At 33.7% G+C, this 20,490-nt stretch overlaps 1 protein-coding gene across 1 annotated transcript; it reads right to left on the reverse strand.

Moving 5' to 3' along the window:
• Window positions 1-5,854: 5,854 nt before the first annotated feature.
• On the reverse strand, window positions 5,855-20,490 carry LOC129889517 (LRR receptor-like serine/threonine-protein kinase FEI 1). The gene is made up of 14 exons (XM_055964835.1): window positions 20,186-20,490; window positions 16,073-16,300; window positions 15,504-15,639; window positions 14,936-15,007; window positions 14,780-14,851; window positions 13,958-14,029; window positions 12,700-12,771; window positions 12,514-12,585; window positions 11,645-11,733; window positions 10,599-10,754; window positions 10,153-10,485; window positions 8,430-8,675; window positions 7,732-7,865; window positions 5,855-6,517 (listed from the first exon to the last, which is right to left on the reverse strand). Exons 2-14 carry the CDS (start codon window positions 16,167-16,169, stop codon window positions 6,299-6,301), a joined length of 1,770 nt encoding a protein of 589 aa, XP_055820810.1. The 5' UTR covers window positions 16,170-16,300; window positions 20,186-20,490; the 3' UTR covers window positions 5,855-6,298.

The raw sequence follows: 20,490 nt of genomic DNA on the forward strand, positions 1-20,490 counted from the left end.
AATTTGATCATAGATCATGTTTCATTAAGATTTATCATAAGGTAATTTTTTTCATCAATTTAAAATTATCGGAATTTGTGGCCAAAATTTTTGACTATTATTATGATAAGATGAGTTTTACTTGTCATTTTTTCAAATCTATTGATGATTCGTTATCATCTGTGAATCTATGCATACAAAACTTTTCTTGGTGTCAATATGATTTGATTGATATTTAATTTTCTCTGCAATGTAAAATTGGTTTACACCAATTCTTTATTACATCAATTTCACTTTATTAGACATTTTTTTATAAATAGTTTGCCCTAAAACATGACACATTTTTTGAAAATTAATTAGTGGGGTCCCTTTCGCTCTTACGCTTAAATGCAAAAGGTTGACTTCGGAAATTTCGAATTACATTGGATTGCTTCAAGATTATTTTTTGAAAAAATTACCTAAATACACCACTTATATTATCATATTTTTTAAAATTTTCTATTATTTGAAAAATTACAAAAATTCTTATTCTCTCATGTTCTCAGATACATCACTTTACGCGATGTATCGGACGTACATGATGTATCGGGACTGAGTGATGCATCCAAAACCGAGATGCGATGTATCGGGAAGTTGAGGGATGTATCCAAAATCGAGATGCAATGTATCAAGACGTTTTGGGATGTATCCAGATTCCACTAAATTTAAGAATTTTTTGTAATTTAAAAAAAAAATAGGGATATGATGTAATTAGCTCTTAATAATATGCAATTTGTGTAATCCCTACTTATTTTTCTTTAAAAAATATAGCCCGAAAACATTGGAGGTAACCAACTTTAATAATAGAGTAAATTAACATCACATTCAATTCTTTTCAAGAAAATTACTAGAGATTTTTAAAGCAACCTAAAAATTTCAAGAATGTCACATCTGTAAAACAAATAAACAACGGAATTGCAACATATTTTAATTGTATACTTTGGTTTATCTAATAAAAGCCAAAACTTTAATTTCCTAGTAAAAGTGTTATTGTTCTTGTGTCATTCATTTCTTGTTAGTATTCTTACCCCATTGTGTTCCATATTTTTTTTCCATGGATTATTTGGCCGTTAAATCTTTCTATAAATAGCAAAACAATTTATCAACTCTTCACCAATTTAATAAAATTCTAACTTACTAAGTGCAAAAATGAACAAGGGGACTAATTACCTCAATTTATTGGTTTATTGATTGTTGTTTTATTGGCTTGTGTTAACACATTTATGGTGGAGGCTCAAAAGTACAAGCCAAATGATTGTATCAAGGCAAAATTAACTATGAATGACTTGGAAAAAGGCTGTTCAGGTGGTGGTCCATCAAAATGTAGTGGCAAATATTACGATGACTCGATTCCAGTGGTGGCAAATATCGACTGGATTGTATAGTAAAGGGAGACGTTGTTTCGAAAATAGGAATATTTATGCAAATAGTGGGAGTAGTGTTGATGAATGTGACAGTTGTAAGAATAATATTGTTGATGCTTCTCAAGCTGTGTGGAATGCTTTGGGTATTTCTAAAAAAGACCCCCAATGGGGTTTCATGGACATCTTTTGGTCTGATTGATTAATTGAAGTTGATGATCTCAGTATAATTGGTTTTCTTGAAACTATAAGTACCTGAAAGAAAGGTCTCATTTGTGGCCTTAATAATTGTGCTATCACAATAATAAGGATGTTTAACTTAGGCGTACACTATCAATATAAAGAATAATGTTTGTGTTGTCTGTGTTTTAATCTGTTATTGTAGCAAGTAATCGATCTACCTTTTCTGGTTACGAACCTCACATTTTATGACTTGCTAGTGCAAAAATATTTATCTTATATTATTTTTGTATAGAAGTTAAACTTCAATAATAATACATTCACTATAATAAAAATGATTTTTGGCGGTAATAAATATGCATATTAACAAAGAGTGCTAAAAAATTTATCGGCATTAGTTAATTGTTATTGAATCCGATACTGATATAGGCTTTAAGGACATTTACAAATAGTGCTAAAATATAATTGTCACTAGAAATTAACTCTAAAGTAAACATATTTAACGATAATAGAGTTATTGTCATTAATTAATTAACGCAAAAAATTATTTTTGATATAGTGACTCTTATTTTTATTGTCTGTCTATTATATATATATAATGGATGTCAGGATGTGTATGCAGCTGTCTGAACAAAATTTGACATTACTAGTCTGGTTATGGTTCCTTTGAGCCAAACAATTCATTCTTAGAAGTTTGTCAAATTAATTTATGAGTATATTTTTTGCTTATTTATGTATTTAATAAATATTAAAAAAAATTCTAAGTCGAGTACTTATAATTAAGTCAAAAGCAAACAAAAGTCATAAGACTGTAATAAAAGAGACATTTTTAGTGATAATAAAAAAAATGGAAAAATTACTTGAGAAAACAATCTTTTAAGACTTAAAACCACATAAATAATTGTACTTTTTTTAATACTACAACAAATATGAAAGTTTTTATTTCATATATAGCCATCTTAAAGAATCAGAAAAAATAATTATAATTTCTAATTTAATGCTATTACAAATTATTTGCTAAGGAATTCAGTCCTTAAACAAAATATATATTCAAAACCCAAATATTTCTCTCCCTAACATATTCAAAATATTTTGGAATAGAACAAATGTTTTCATAACAGAAGGATGCATAGGCGACTATCTCTCAAATTTTTGAAAATATTATAGACTATTTATATTAAGAATATTTTAAAATATATAGCGCTTAAATTTATTGTCAATAAATTATACCAAGTATATTTTCAGGGTATAAGGTATTTTTTTTTTATAAATCTAAAGTACAAAGTTATAAATTATTTTAAAATTCCTACAAACCAATTATATCAAGAATTTTATATTACATGTTTTTTAGAATATATTTCGATTAAATTTATTACCAATAATTTATACCAAGTATATTTTCAGGGTATAAGGTATTTTTTTCTAAATCTAAAGTATTGAGTTATAAATTATTTTGATATCACCACAAAACTATTTATACCAAGTATTTTATATTACAATTCTTTTAAAATATATTGCTATTAAATTTATTATCAATAATTTATACCAAGTATATTTTTGGGGTATAAGGTATTTTTTTTATAAATTTAAAGTACAAAGCTATAAATTATTTTATTATAGATATAATTTAAACTTTGTATTTTCTATCTATATTAAGGTATAAATTATTTTATCATAAGTACATTTAGATCAGGTATTTATAAGATTAAAGTGTAAAAGTATTAAGACAAATGTATTCAGTATTTCATATTTATTTCACATATTTTCAGCATAAAGTATTAAGAAAAAGATGGATAATTAAAGAAATATATGTTAAAGTAGGGAATAGTAACTAGTTGATAAATGATAGGGACATAGAGTGTGCATCCGTTAAAAAGGACGGTGCACTAAAGCTTCCGCTATGCGCTGAGTCGGGAGTGTGCATCCGTTATGAATGATAAAAACTTTTGCTGAAAAAATAGGATATTAATGACGTGATTTACAACGGATTTATTTTATGTATATTAATATATATTAAAATCTGCTATTAAAGTAAATATTTTATATGTCATAATTGATAATCAATTAATGCTGCCATATGCATGTAATAATTATTTTAAAACTGTCTATTTGGATTGAAATAGATTTTGTGTTGGGTCATGACCCGCCCAAATTTAGTTTGGGCTCAAATGAGCTAAAAATTGGGTTGAGTTATGATCCATTTAATTTCAATAATTTTAATATATTGTTATTTATTTTTTATCATCACAATTTGAATTTCATCTCAAGAAAATAAAAATAAAAAGTTATAAATGGATAGATAAATCCTAGAAGATATAAAATAGAGAGTAATTCATATCTTTAATATAAGAACATACATTACACCAATGCAAATAAAGAATCTGAAAACGAGTTGAAATTGGATACTTATTAAATTGAGTTCAATTGAAGATTCTTTTAAAATAGATTAACGCTTGAATGGGTTGAAATTAACCCAATTCAAATTATCTTAAATCCAACTCATAAAATTCTGATCAAATTATCTGTATTTGGACTTGTTTTAATACCTCTACTGAAGACTGCCTATGAAGACAGTCGGTGTAGGAGAAGCCTCCAAATATGTTCCTAAGATTAGAAAAGAATATTATGATGCTGACGAGTAAAACCCCTTAAAAGTTTGGTCAAACGGATTATAAATTCTTTAAAAAATCATTAGAAGAAGTTAATATTTTCTAGTTTTTTTAATGTTTTAGAATGAATTTGATTAATTTTGGACACTAGATTATGTAACAATATATTTATTAGAGATAAATAAAATTAGCGTTTGGGAAAAACTTGAAAAATATTTGGAAATTTGTGTTTGTTCATACAATTTGTCATTACTTGGCAGATATTTTTGGCAAAATCCCCAAGTTCCCAAGTTCTAAAAAAAGTAGAACTTGGTAACTTGAAAAGTTTTAAAAATTTAAAAATAACCTCAAACTTTTATATTTTATAAAAATATCAATGATTTCCAATGTTTATCTACCAATTTACTCCATTAATATGATCAATCAATACCATTAATCTCTATTAAAGAAAATTTATCTATAAAAATATCCACTGACCCTCTTAATTCTTGATCATTAAGTATATGTTAAATGAAACGATTAATGCATTGTATCCTTCCCCGGATCCCGCGCATAGTGGGAGCTTTAGTGCACCGGGCTGCCCCTATATAATGTTATTTTGTTGTTGTTGATTGTTATCAATTATGTTATAAAGTTTTTTTTTTTAACATAACATGTTCATTATAAAATGATAACACAAACTTATGGGTATTTTTAATAATTTTTAGAACTTACAGGTACAAAATAATATTTTTTGAAATTTCACTAAAACTTGGGGTCAAACGCATGATGTAATTTCACCAAAATTTCTCCCAAAAATCACTTGCCAAAAATATGTAGAAACTTGGAGCCAAACGAGGCCTAAATATAAAGATTTGCTATATGTATCACCTATAATTTTGAATTGACACTCCTATTTTTAACCAAAATCTAATAACTTGTCCGCGTAGATCTCAATCAACGTGTCTTCGGATCTCAATCAACGTGTCTAGGAGCATTTTGAGACATAGGTTTAACCACCTCAACCTCCATTTCTAGCATGCTATAATTATTAAAATTCCTCAACAATGAGAATGGAAGATTATCGGTAAGCCAGATGCTTTGTGAATCATATTCGCCTTCAAGACATTTCGTTGCACTTTATTGAGACACTCCGTACCATTAATATTCAATAGTTTTTATAGTGATAGTTTGATCTACTACTGTCTCGTTCATTGAGTACATTGAGTATAACAAAGGAAATGATGATATAGCAATGAACATAGGGATGATACTAGAAAATGTGATACGAAAAATCTCAATAGTAGCTCCATGAGCAATCTTTTGCGGTATTGGATTTTTTGGGGGGGAAAGCTTGAAGCGAGACAAAAAACTCAAGATTGGCTGGTTAAAGTAGCCCCTAATATATCAGTCACAATGGCCTGTAATTGCATTGCTCCCTTCAGTAAAACGGTCATAACTTTTTGTAATCAACCAACAGTTACAGTTAGAAACTAAACGTCAACATGCAATCAAATATCAAACAAAACAGCATAATAGTACTAGAGCCACAAGCTCTTCATAAAAAACCACTGAATATAATTCCATTTCATGACACAAGTGGATGGGAAACTGTACTACTACAAAAGAGATCAGCAGAAATAGAGTGAAAAAGCAAAATACTTGCAGTCAACTGATATACCAGCTATTGTGGGAAGTATCATAATATACAAAAAGGATATTAACTTAGCAAAAGGTAAATGTCAAATCAATTCAATCATTTCCATATACAATTACAGCTAGAACGCCTACAAACAAAAAGCAAATCAAAGATACAAAAGGGATTTGATTGCTCATACCACTCATACATAGTCCGTTCCCCAGGTGAAATGAAAAGCTCAATGCACTGGAGAAAAATGATGAAATCAAAAACAGGATTAAGCACGCTAAACTTCATGATAACTAGCTGGCAACTCTGAATTTGAGGAATGATGGCAGTTGAACTGATCTTTTTTTTGTCGCTCATCTGCAGAAAGAATCGATAAATGTACAAAAGAAGAATCTTTGCAGACTTTAAATTCCCATAAATGCTTGCATCACTCCTCAATTGACTGCATGAAGTTGCAGATGGAAACTCAAATCATTAATTTTCTTCACATCTAGCTAGAGCCTTCAATCCGAGCTTGAATCGTAGAAGTCACTGGGACATGGAGTCATGACTTCAGATTCGAGAATCTGAACAACCCTGTGCATGGTGGGCCTGTCGTCGGGGCTTGAAGATACACACTGAGTGGCAACTGAAAGCAGGGAATCAAGGCTTTCAGTCTGTACTCGTTCACAAAGCGGATCAACTATCTCTGTCCGTCTATTCTCAGATGCTAAATAATTCAGCTGCATGATGAGTATAACAAGGGTTTAGAAGACCAGTGATTTGAATAAAATACCTACAATGCAAGTCATATGATCTGTTCATCCTACTGGGGAGGGATACTTCACTACAAAAAGTAGAAAAATTCTTTTGCAAAAATATAATAGAGTAATTGGAATGATTTTCTACCAAATGATCCAATTTGTTTTGGGTTTTCACATAATTTGATCAAACAACAACAAAACTATAGATAGATTTTGAATTGTTCTTAAAATTGATTTGAGCAGTGACGATATTCAGTTTAGTCAGGTGCATATGTCAATGATATGCATTTCTTTTTAAAATGATTGAACTTTTTATTATTTTGCAGCTTTGAACATTGTTTTAGTGAATAAGCAGTCTTCTCCCTCAGGCTCTTACCCATTCCTACCTATCTGGGGGGAGAAAGGCTCATGGCCACAAAGACTTTGATACAGTTTTATATCGTTGCAAAACCATTGTTACTGATTGTCTAAAGTGCAAGTTTGACCTTAATAATTTTCTGCTCATACCATACTCAGTCCAGTCCTTAAGCATATTCAACTAACAACCTCTTTTTGCTGCTGCTTTTTTGTTGAGAAACTAACATCTTTTTGCTTATTGAGCCAAAAAATGCAGCTTAAAACACTTATCACGTCAAATCTTAAAGGGGTAAAGGGAATTACTTGCCCACCAACATGCTCCCCTCTACCTCTTTTTCCTTGGTAATATCATTCTCACCCCCCCCCCCCAACAAGGATATGAGTATGGCAATAGTTGCAAAATCAGTGGGAAGAGGAACTGGAAGGGAATTGAGGTTGGGCCAAAAGGTGGCGGTGGCAAATAACTTTTCAGCCTTACCATTTAAGATCTGTGAAATGCAAATATGGGTGATAGATAATTGCACTCCAATAGATAAATCAATATATTCGAGAGATGAGATGAAGATACATCACTTAAACAGAAAACTACAGTGGAACTCTTCAGGGCAATCATTTAAGATCCAGACCCAATTTCATCCTTGTGGATTAGTTTTATGTTGTATGCGTTCATCAGATTTTCCCAACAACCTTAACCGTGCCAACAAATAGCCATGATGACATTTGTAGGCTTACAAAATAATGATAGCTACCCCCCAAAATGAATGCCAGGAATTTCAACCAAGAGAGAACAAACTTAAAATGACTAGAAGTAAGATGCCATTGATGACATGACATACCCAGCCAACAATATTGAAGCCCTTCTCAATATATGATGCATCAGTCGGCCGCTTTCCACTTATGACTTCAAGAACCAGAACTCCAAAACTATAAACATCAGTCTTTTCTGTAGCCCTACCACTCTGCATGTATTCTTGAAAAAAAAAGGTAGAGGAAAAGAGAAACACATAAGCTGTAAAACAAAAGGAGAAATATATCAAGTGAAGCAGAAATCAACTGCCCAAAGTGAAAGCATACAAATCAGATTTCAACATGGCACTGCAAGGAGAACTAAATTCTTTAAGCACATAGATAACCTCTCATCACATGTTACAACTTGTTGCAGCAGAGACGAATGTGCAAGAAAACAGTATTTTCGATGCCTCAAGAGAAAGTTTGATGTGTAACCATTTCCTCCCCCTCCCTCCCTCTGTCATTCAACTAGGCCTCATATTATCTTTTGTCAATATCAAGAAAAATAAACATGAGAGACATCAAAAGGAAAGAAAGACATCATAGGTGCAACTTCTACAGACAAAAGCAGTAACCAGTTTGTACTTGAAAAGTAGAGAAACCAGATTACAGAAAGAGGAAACCAGACCGCTCTCTCCCCAGTTTCTCAACTATTAGTAGCAGCAAAAACCCATTCCATGCATAGTTTAATATTTGTAACTTCCTAAATAGAAGGTGACGATAAATGTCTAATCATTGGGTGTACCTGGAGCTAAATACCCAAATGTGCCAGCTACAATTGTTGTGATGTGAGACTCCTCATCCCCAAGTAATTTGGCCAGTCCAAAATCAGATACTCGAGCCTCAAAGTTTCCATCAAGCAAAATGTTGCTAGACTTTATGTCACGGTGTATTACTCGAGGGGAACAATCATGATGTAAATATGCCAGTCCTTTCGCAGCTCCCATGATTACAGTCAGCCGTGCACCCCAGTCTAACTGCTCAGATCTCTCTGTATAAAACATCAAAAATGATTTTTTAAATGGACCTGGAAACAATAGTCAAATCTAAAACTCTACCCTGAAGCTATGAAAATATATAAACAGCAACAGCAATTTAACAAGTATGATGAACTAGATAAACGAATGCCATCTTTTTTATTATTCTCTTTGCTTCCAGCGTTGCTTTCCACCCTAGATGCAGAAATCAAACATCTTGTCACCGTCCATTTCCCAAACATGACACTCATTTTGTTACTCTGTTGGATAACAGAACACTTGACTCATTGAGATATTCAACCATTTTGACGAACATTATTTTTTTTATAGTGAACGTACCATACTATGGATAAAATTTTTAGCTACACATTACTATGGTACTGTCATTTCCCGTAAGTGTGGATGTGGTTCTCATGCAATATAGCTGCATAAAAGGACTGCAAGCTAGCCATCTGGTAAACTAAAGCAAAGGAATTCAAATGTAAATTCACAGTTTCTTATAAAAACAAAGTCCATATTCAAAGTTCTACAGCAATACAACAACTAAGCCTCAAGCCCAAACAAGTTGGGATCAGCTATATGAATCCTCACACCATGTTTCCATTTAAGCTCAAAACTCATGTCATCATCATACCAAAAAATCTATAGCAATATTTACACAAAAATATAGAACACATATGAAACATCAATGACACACCAAGATATTTTTGGTGCCATCAGAGTGTCTTGGTTAGTTAGCAAGTTACTCTCCACTATTTCTTAACTGTCTAGACGTGAAAACATTTTCGGAGTGCCATCTGCGCCAGCCAAAGATGTAATCATTATCCACTTTTACTTATATTAAAAGGTATGAAATTTATACGATCAAGCCAGTGGGTACTAATCCAGGTATGTTTAGAGTTGCATTAGGACATCAACAGCAAGCTTCGTCAATCCCATTCAGAAACTGTGTCCAAAGGCTGACAATATTTTTCTAATCAATTGCATATTTAACACTGGTTTTGCAGCATTCCCTTCTGTCCCAGTGACAATCTGCCAGACTGTTTGGAACAATATTTCACGGGTTGAATCAATCAAAATAGCAGTAGAAAGTGATCCCTGTTTATAATTTATCCTCATTCTTACTAGACCCCTGTCTAATATGTTTGCTTTTATCTGCATATGAATTTTGCATTTAAAAAACAGCAGGTCTCTCATGTTTCCACAAAAGCATAAATCCAATATATTTACTGTTACTATTATTAACTTGCGCGTTTCAACTCCCAACTGAGCCACACAACACAAAGTTCAATCAGGTGTTGTACAGGGAAGATAACCAACCCTATTGTGCTATGAATATCAAGATGGCTAAAATCTCAAATAATTTGCCAATCACAAAAGAGAAGCCAGAAATTCTCACCAAACCCAGCTTATGTGCTAAACCCGCAAAATAACAAACATTTACACTAATTCTAGAGCACAAGATAATTTACAGAGGGAAGTATGTCTCACCATGCAGAACTTCATCTAGGCTACCTCCGGATAAGAAGTCATATATCAACAACTTTGATGTTGGAGAATTGCAATATCCTCGCAGATTTACCAGATACCGGTGCTTAATGCTTCCAAGAATTTCAAGCTCCCTTTCAAAGAATCTATCGAAGCCTTCATTCATCTTGATAATTCTCTTCACGGCAAATACATTGCCATCATCCATTGCAAGCTTGTATACAGTTCCGAATCCCCCAGAACCAATTATATGTTCTTCATTCAGAGTCTCCAGTTTTTTAATGATATCCTTGGAAGAGTAAGGCAGATCTCCGTGAAACATCACAATCGATGCACCTGAGAATATAACAATTGGATAGTTAAACCTCTTATATAAGGAATTCAAAAGCATAACGCAAATAAAGATGAACTTTATAATGGAAATTTCTACATAGGTTCTAGATAAAGACCTGCACAAATATCCATTGCAAGACTTTTGACATCATTTTTACCCAGTCTCTTGTATAGGAAACAGCCCCAGAAACACATCAATGCCACCAAAAGCAGTGCACCCACAGTGGCAGATGCACTTATAAGTAGTCGACCATTCTTATTTTGGTTTTGGGCTGAGAAACATGGAAAATATGAGATATTACCATAAAACATGAAAGGAAAGAAGTGAAATAATGAAAAGAAGAAAAACAGAGAAACAAAAGAAGCAGTAGAAAAGGCTACGCATTCAGAAACAAGTAACTATATCATCAGGGCATGCTCTCAATACATAACGCTGCTACTTAAAACTATGAGTCTGCTGCATACTTAAATGATTTTGCCATTTGAAGTAATAAGGTTTCTTGTTAGAACCTGACAGATGAACAAATCCTTCAAAAATATCATTTGAGATTCTAGACAATACATTACACAAAAGCAAAAGGCAGTTGTACCTATTGCAATACCATGAATTACCTTAATATACATTAGAAATTAATAATATGAAGATACTTATCCAAAAAAAAACCTAGGTCTTTAATTTTTAGAAGAACAACGAAATCTAGAATGCAACCATCTACAACAAATAATGTTATACTTGTCATGTTCTCTTGTCTACTTGATGTAGGAAATTCAGAAAAGGACAAGTTGTCATCTTAAGACTTAAGCAGACGAAACACTAGGAGTCCTTTTTTTATGACGGGCAAATCTGTTGGGGCCAACCCTTAGGACCAACCGCAACCTACAAAACTCTGGGATAATGGGTCCACCCCTCTACCCCTTTTTCCACTTAAATACCAGGCTTACTTCACATGGCGCATGGATCGAACCTTTGACCCAAGTCACAAGTCCCTCAACCTTTGCCACTTGAACTAAGCACTTCGGGCAAATGATTCTGTCACTAGAGGTCCTTGAGCAGACGAGAAATGATTTTGTCAATATTGGCATATGCACTCACCCCTTACAGACAGAAAATTGGACTTGATATCTGACTATTATTTTATGTTGATACTGGTTAAACATTTACCTGAATCTGGGGACGGGGAAATTGAAGAACCTCCAGTGTTACAGTCCTGACTGACTTGCTTGCCACACAAGTTACGATTTCCAAGAAAGCTGTCATAAATATAAAATCAGAAATCATGTAAATCAAGCCAATCAGAACGCAAGTTGTCAATTACAATCAGACAGCCAATTTTGAAACTGGTAAGGATTGTATTCTTCAGCATTAAGGATATGCTGGCCACAACCAAAAATTGACAATTTACAAGCTTCCTATCAGATCTAAAATCTGCTCTGTATCTACCATACACAATGTTTACACTAAAAGAGTAAAGATATTATACAATTTCATTTAACCTTGCGTATGGAATTGGATCTATCTTTAAAACACCATAAAGACGGCCATTCTGTGCACATGTAATCCATAACAAGTCTTTCTCCCCTTTCCGATGATGGGTACTACTCAAGATTCAAGTAAATGGTTGTATCAAAGGCTACGACTGCGTACCCTTCATTTTCAATAATACACAATTTACTAACCAGTGTGGTTAAGGGCTTTCAAGAATCTGAGGACCTCAATCCTAATTTCAAATGCAATTGGCAATTAGGCCAACACCCTCAGTGTCATCCCAGAATGGATTACGATCTTTATTGGTGGATTCCTGAAAACAAACAGTTGGGCAACACAAGGACGCTAATATTTGAAAAAAGAAACTATATGGAGTTGATAACGATGCACCAAACGTATAGACATACATTAGTTATGTCAGCAATACATAAACCAAGCAGAGAATCTGAGGAAAGAAATGATTATAAAGTAGTGCAGATTCCATAGATGCTTTAAAAATTCAAATGCACTTAATAAGAAGGAAATTTTGTATTGGTGTTACTTACGAATCATTTCCAAAGTTGTCAAGGTGTCCATCTGAAGGTATTTGCCCAACCAAGAAATTTGTTGACACGTTGCTGAAACATTGAACAACAAATATTAATTCAGCGGCACAACCCAACCTCACCCCTTGAGTAACATTTTACACTTTAAGTTATTGGTTACGTCAAAAGAATTTTTAGGGCACTCACAAAATGCCAAGATTGTTCAGCTTGCCAAGGGATGGTGGAATGTTTCCACTGAGAGAGTTGCTTGAAAGATCTCTGGCAAAAGTAATAAACCAACATCAATTGTTTGACTGTAGAAGTAATTACTAAGCTCAACAATCTATCACATGAGAAGAGATGAGACAGGTAAATTAGATTTGCATTAGAAGTTACAAACTTATAAAAAGTGATAAGAAAATTGACTATATCAAACTCACAAGCAAAAATGTCACTTTTTCCTCTGTTAAAGCTTCTTTATCTTTTTTTAGATAAACTGCTATGTAAAGCCTTTGTATTTCTCAATTAGGTTTCTCTCCGTTTCCTGTAACAGTAAAGAGGTAAAGTATGCACGACTATCCTTTGCTCTTTAATGGGAAAAGAAAGGTTGCACCAGTCTAGCAAGAAAAACACTCATGACTCCAAGAACCAGATCCCTAAGATACGAGACATGTAGAAGAAATCAGTTGATATGATGGTCCCTTTTCACTATAAAATCCTTCCAGCTAATTCAAGAAATCCCCCGTCATCTAAGACCACAATGATGCTAGGGTGTGAAGCACCAGCTATTGCATCAGTAGAGAAGATGACACCACCATGAGACATGCAAATAACTCCAGACAATGGAGCAATGACAATAGAACAAATGAATCTCCAGCTGCCTATTGTTCCAAAGGTTCTTCATGCTCAGAGGGAGGGAAAATGAACAAGAAGGATGTTCGAATTAGCAAGGAAGATGACAGGATCAGCAGGGCAGTGGCTGGTCCATTTAGGACAACAGAGTGTAGTATGTAGTAAAAATCAACATACGAAAAATACAGCTTCGTATCCTAAAAAGTAAAGCAGAACAAAAGCTTATATGGCAAACATACAGTTGAATTGGAGTTAGTGTGAGATGAATAGACAGGCAAAAGCATGATTATTGGCATTGAGAAGAAGGATAGGAAGAAATTGATGAAGAAAACCTAACGAGGGCTGGAAGATGTGTAAGTTCACCAGGGTATTAGTTTTAGAAAGTGCAAGCTGTCAAAAGTCAAAAATGAAAAGGTTGTATCTTTTATTCGAGGACTGTTTATATAATGATAGATATTTTGGTTGCATGGGTACAGTCATTTACAAAAAATAAAATGTTGCCCAAATATCATGCTTGCTTATGCAGATTAAGGTGAACAGACCATGCAGGAACTTGAGACCTGCAGAACAGCATGCATAAAAGAGAATCAAAATATGAGACAGAAAGTCTTACAGATTCTCAAGCTCAGGAAGGTTTCCCAACTCATCAGGAATCCATCCGCTTAAATAATTACTCTGTAGAAACCTGCATAAAAGAATTAAAATTCCTAGAAAATTAGCTAGCATATAAATCATTAACTTTGTAATTTAAACTTCTAAAGCAGCGCCAAAAAAAAGGCGCTCAAACCTCTCTTGAACATATCAAAACCAAAATACAGCTTTAGTTTGTTCTATTTTACATATCAAGATTAGTAGCATAGCAAGAACTACAACATCTTACAATGATAAGCTGGTTATGCAACATGGACGGAGATGAAGTGATTAATCTATACACGAACTAAAAGAGTGTGACGATAAAATGTGTCCACTCTCCATAAGGATATTGAATTTTGCACTCATTTTTTGTTGCTCAAACTTCACAAAACAAAATGTCAGCTTACTGTTTGTATAAGTATCCTTGTTACTTCGCAAAAGGAGGACCAACCATAAGATAATGCACAAATTCTTTTACTGAACAAACTAATCCCAAAATTCCAACCAGCATATTAATGCAAGTTTCCTCTGAAAATTGAGTCATGAGAGTATGTTGTGGTTCAGGCTTAGTACGACTTAGATGGTAGCGAGGTTAAGGGGAAGAAGGAAGAGGTGGGAGGTGGGACTGTGGGGCAGCTGAAATAGGGTTATTGCATCCCCAGGCGGTCCTTCAAATAGCATGTAAAGTAGTTGGAGTGCTTCATATTCACACAAGTGTTTAATAGCAGAAACTCAAGCACCTCAATAATAGAAGAGAATTAAATATGCAGGTCACGCCCAAGAAGTTCATTGCAAAACTTACAGAGATTTCAGCTTTGTACAATTTCCCAATGCAGGAGGTATTGCCCCATAGAAATTATTGTCATGAAGAGCTCTGCATTTGCAGAGATTTGTGTTAGCATAGTATAGTGGCGCTGACAATATATAGAAATGAGAATAGGAGGGAAAAGAAGCATACAGAAACTGTAACTGGTCTAGCTTCCCAATATCTGGTGATATATATCCACTCAGTTTGTGATTAGGGAGGCTTCTGGATGATCAAAAGACAACAATTGTAGTAGTTCAAATAGTGACTTCAATATGAAATAGGCTATGTTGGATGTAAAGAATCGGTGTGTTTCTAAGTTAGGTCACTGTTAAGTGTTAGAACTAAATTATTCTCTTGTTAGTTCAATACAAATTGTAGAAAGCAACTCATATCTTAAATACAAAGTTGCTTAAAGATAATGATTTGTAGGGATATTCAGATGAAGACACCAAATTCAGGCCATTTGAAAGTAACACTAAACTAGAGGATCAGCCCTACAGAAGTGCAACATAATTCAGTTCTACAAGATCAAAGACCCAATGTGATCCAGAAATTACTATATCACAACTACTAGGGATTCTCAGCATTCATAAGGTGTTATTTTGAATCAAAATGTTTCAGATTTCAGAATTGTGGAGCCCAAAATAAATATGTTAAAAATAACTAGAACCATAACAATGCCAGGCAGAGATGTTTTAACAATAATACAGATACTCACAAAGATGTAACTCTCTTTGATTTTGGGTCACATTGTACTCCTTTCCAGCCACATGGGTCAGAATCTTCTGGTCTCCACTGCTCAAGAACACCATCGGAACCAGATATTGAGATCTTAAAATTGACCAGCGCTTGACCTGCAAAGATGTAGAAAAGTCTAGAGTATGGACTAAAGCATAACACTTACAAAATGGAACAAACTTTAGACATGAATCAATAATCACGTGAGGCAGCAGTATTAGCACACATTTCACGTAATGAATAAAGTAAAAACTAAATAGAAACTTAACAGCATTAGAACATCAGAAAATTGCAAAAATCCAATTATTAGATGCAAAAAAATCTTCACTGGAATATCACCCCACAATCATCCCAACTAAATATCAGAAATATACTGGTCCTTGATTTAGGAAACTGACAAAGGAACTAGACCTGTTGTATCATCTGGATCAAGCATGTTAAATATCTTATCATACTCACATCAATATCAATAAAACCCACACAGTGCCTAGCCTGTAACTAAATAGACAAATCAAGCAAGAAATGCTGAAGAAACGAGTAGCATCGCACCATCAAGATTGAGTGCTAGCATAAGTCTTGGGAAAATGCAAAGCAACAGCACGCTTAAAAACAACAGATCCTGAATTTTCAAAGAGAAGCCGCCCATCTCGGCGTTGGTCAAGCATAATAAGGCTACTGAAGAACATCAGGCGGACTAGGCTGTGCTGCGGTTCCCTTGGACATACAGTAAACAAGATGTAACACCACAAAACCACCAATGGAAAAGAGAAATGCTCCCTGAAGGAACACAAACAAAGCAAAAGATATTAGAAAGAATCCTGTAACTATCAAGGAAACTATTATGAATGAAATATTGAAGAAAAACTTAAAACAGAAAATGTATAGATAATTCTCACAGATCGGTGCACATTATTTCGTGTTTGACACTACATTTATATGTAATTGGCACTTCTATCATACAAAAAGTGCACGAAATACATTAAATTATTCTCTGGAATCATACACTTCATGTGATGGCTACATCTGGCAATCTAGAAATAACTTCTCAAATATAGAGCAAATGGTCATACCAAGAACGTTACTATTCTTCCATTGTACTTTTGTGACCTAAGACTCTTAGAGATTGTTTGGAAGGGTGTATAAGAATAGTATTGAATAGTGTGTATTAGTAATGTTAGGATTAGTTATGATGAGATTATATCTAATCCACTCTTTGGTTTGGTGTATTCAAGGGAAATGACGTCTTTAATCATGTTTCTCCATATATTGATAACCCTGAAATTGCTAATACCATGGGTTAATATGCACTAGTTATACACCCTATAATACTGAATAGGATGTATAACTAATGCATGTATTAGTTATATGTACGTTGAAAACACTACCAAACAAGGTATTAAATAATACCATGGCTAATACATGTTTCTCTAATACATCCTACCAAACTAGATAACCAAATAACTTCAGTACGTCTATTTTAGAATACAGAGAACAATTTGTTTATTTATTTGTAAGTACAATACAAAGAACAAATTTAGTTTAGAAAATCCAGCAAAATTGGAAACAAAATCTCTACCTCCGTGAGGTAGGGGTAAGGTCTGCGTACACTTTATCCTTCACAAACACCCCTTATGGGATTATGCTGGATATGTTGTTGTTATTGTAAAACTCAGCAAAATAATAAAAATATGCATGAACAGTATGAATCAAGGAAGAAGACTACTGATTTTTCAAGTCTTCTATTAAGAAGTGTAGTCCCTGCTACCTGAACCAAGTTTTAGAAAAATGCTACTTAGCTGCCTGGATCTTGCTGCATTCACGTTACCCACCCCAAGGAAATTGTCAATTCGTTATCAAGGATAATCATGCCATTCCTATCTTTTTTATTGCCCTTTACTTCGTTATATAAGAGTACTATCCAAGAGTTTTCAAACTAAGAGTCTAAGACTCAGCTCTTTATCTTTTTTTGAAAATGAAGAGTCAACTCTTTATCTTAAGAGAGTAACTACAAACTCCAGAGCAGGATCATGCTATATCCACATAATCCCTTCAGCATGCACATTGGTTAACAACAGCTAATCATGCCCTTCCTATCAAAATAAAGGTCCAACTCTCAGATTTTTATCTTCAGAAAGTGGCCATAATCACCAAATTTAATCTATTCAGTTTCCCTTCTTCGCCGAAACAATATGCTAAAGTGAGAGGAGAATGTTCCCAAGAAAAGGTTTAGTTTATTGTGGCCAATTTTTGACCAATAGTGATTAATTGTTTGGCCAAATATTATCCAACACTACTAAGAATAGGCCATGTTACAAATCTTCACCTTGGTTTAGTTTTGGTTTTGGATGATATAGTAAATATGTTCCATCTTCTCCACAAAATCCCTAATGGGCGAAATCCGTTTTCATAAATACTAATCCAATTCAAGCAAAGCTACTTTTTAAATTTGTCAAACACCAAAACAAGACAAAAAGTGCTTTTAAGCCAATTCAAACTCACTCTTAAGTCTACAAAACCAACCAAAGTGTTAATATTTTTTTGCAAACTCTAAACATGTGTTTGAAGTACTTCAAGTATCTGAAAATTCATTTCAAAGCTCGTCAATGGCCCTATGTGTTTTTACCCGAACAAGCCACATATCGGGTTACTGCACTCATTGTTGTGGAATGATTGGACATATACACACCATTACATACATAGAACTTGCGACTACACTAGAATAGGGTACATGTAGCATATACCTACCTTCTTCCTCTTACTATGGCGACTGGGTAGCTGACAACCTAAAAATAGCAGCAAGCTAGGTAGTCACTGGCATAGCACTCTTTGTATCAAACTTCTCCTAGACCTCCTAAATAGATTTTCTAGGTCAAGAATTACCTTTTGGCTCTTAAATCTCTTTTGATTCCCATTGTCAAGGATTTATTTAGTTGCTCCAAATCTTTCATCTCAAGTAAATTGTACAGTTGACTCCTTCAAAGTGGATTTTTCATCAAATCCTTACCAGCAATAGCATGTCAACAACATATAGCAACAAATAACAAATGAAAACACATCCACTTTCGGAAGTACACGAAATTATCATAATTGCTCCTCGAATAACCATGACCCAACAAAAAGAAAACAAAGTTTTTATACCACTGTCTTAGAGACTGCTTAAATCTGTACAAGAATTTCTTCAACAAGCAAACATTGATTTCATTTCCTTTTAACTTCAAATCCTCCATGTTGTTACATATATACTTGTTCCACAACTTATCCATATAAGAAAATTGTCTTGACATCACATTGTTCCAATTTCATATCGCACATGACATCCAAAGCAAGCAAGACATAAAAAGACCTATGTTTAACATGTAAGAAAACACCATCAAAATCAACCCATTCACAACTGCCTTGCAGCTTCAACCCCCAGAATGACTTCTTTTTTCTTGAAGAAACCATTTGCATCCAACAATTTTCTTTCCTAATCGCGGAACTGGAAGTTCACAAAAAGACTCAAGTACCATTTTTGTGAATAGAATCAATTTCATAATGGTAGTTTCACTAAACACCAGTCTCGTTGAATAAGTAAGCATTTGAATTGGTTCAATTGTGTGGTGCCAATGAAATGAGTGTCAATTAATATCTTATTAAATTAAACGACCAACGTGTTTCTCACTTCAGTCAATTAGCAATAGTGTTTGAGTGGACTACAAGGAATCTGTTTCATGTAGCTTGACAAGGAAATTTCTAACATAGCGGCCTTCTAAAATGTAATTACTAGTTCCTAGAATCCTAATGGTGGCATATGTTTAACCTTTAACTGCTCAAACCTGAAACAGAAATCAAACCAATTAAAATTTACAATCATGAACCAAAAATAGAAGCATTAGAAGTACCATTTTCACTTCACCAGAATACATTCACCCCCTAAGCCAAAATTTCATCAACTGAAACTACAGAGTTTCAGCATTCCAACAAAAAGCAGACACATACATAACACCCAAAATCAACATACACCAAAAGATCCATCTAAATAAACATAAATAAAACCAAACCTTATTGACACAGACAAAACCAAAATCAAAAACTTGAAAATGCAAACATGCAGTCATGAACCCACCATCACCAAATCCCAGAGCCAGTGTACACAGGCACAGCACTCAGTACAATGCATCAAAACTTCCCAAAAAAAGAAAGAGAGAATCATCTAAACAAACAAACAAACAAAGATCAAAGTTTTAAGCGTACACTAACACAAGCACAAGCACAACCACCAAAACCCTTTTAGACGAAAATCAAGTAACCCCCATCTAAGCATTCAGTACAATCCAACAAAATCTCTTAAAAAACAGTCATCCTAAACCTGAAAATGCAAACATGAACCCACCGTCACCAAATCCTAAAACCAGTGTACACCCACTAAAGCACTCAGTACAATCCACCAAAATTTCCAAAAAAAAACAAAAGGAGAATCATCTAAACAAACAAACAAAGATCAAAGTTTTATGCATACACTAACACAATCACAACCACCAAAACCCCTTTAGACCAAAACCAAGTACCCCCATCTAAGCACTCGGTACAATCCAACAAAAGCTCTAAAAAAAAGAGTCAACCTAAACCAACAAATAAAAATTAAAGCTTTATACCATACTAAAACACACATAAAAGCGATACCTGAAAATGCTAGATTCGATCTGCAAGTGAGTACCCAAGGTTCATTTCACAGCTAACACTCAAGAAAAGGGCAAAAAAAAAAAAAACAGATAGAGAGATAGGAAAATGGAACTTTGAGCTGTAAAGTTGGAAGTTCAAGAAACATACAAAACAACACACTATAGAAAGAGAGAAAAAAGAAAATAAAAAAGGCAAAAAAAAAAGCTTAAGGCTATTGACAGAGTGTTGATTTTGGCTTTTCTCTATGTAAGAAAATTAACAAAAACAAAAATCTTTGTTGTTTGAATTCAATGTAAGGTAGATTT

Source organism: Solanum dulcamara, chromosome 5, assembly GCF_947179165.1.
Source record: "Solanum dulcamara chromosome 5, daSolDulc1.2, whole genome shotgun sequence".
Classification (NCBI taxonomy): domain Eukaryota; kingdom Viridiplantae; phylum Streptophyta; class Magnoliopsida; order Solanales; family Solanaceae; genus Solanum; species Solanum dulcamara.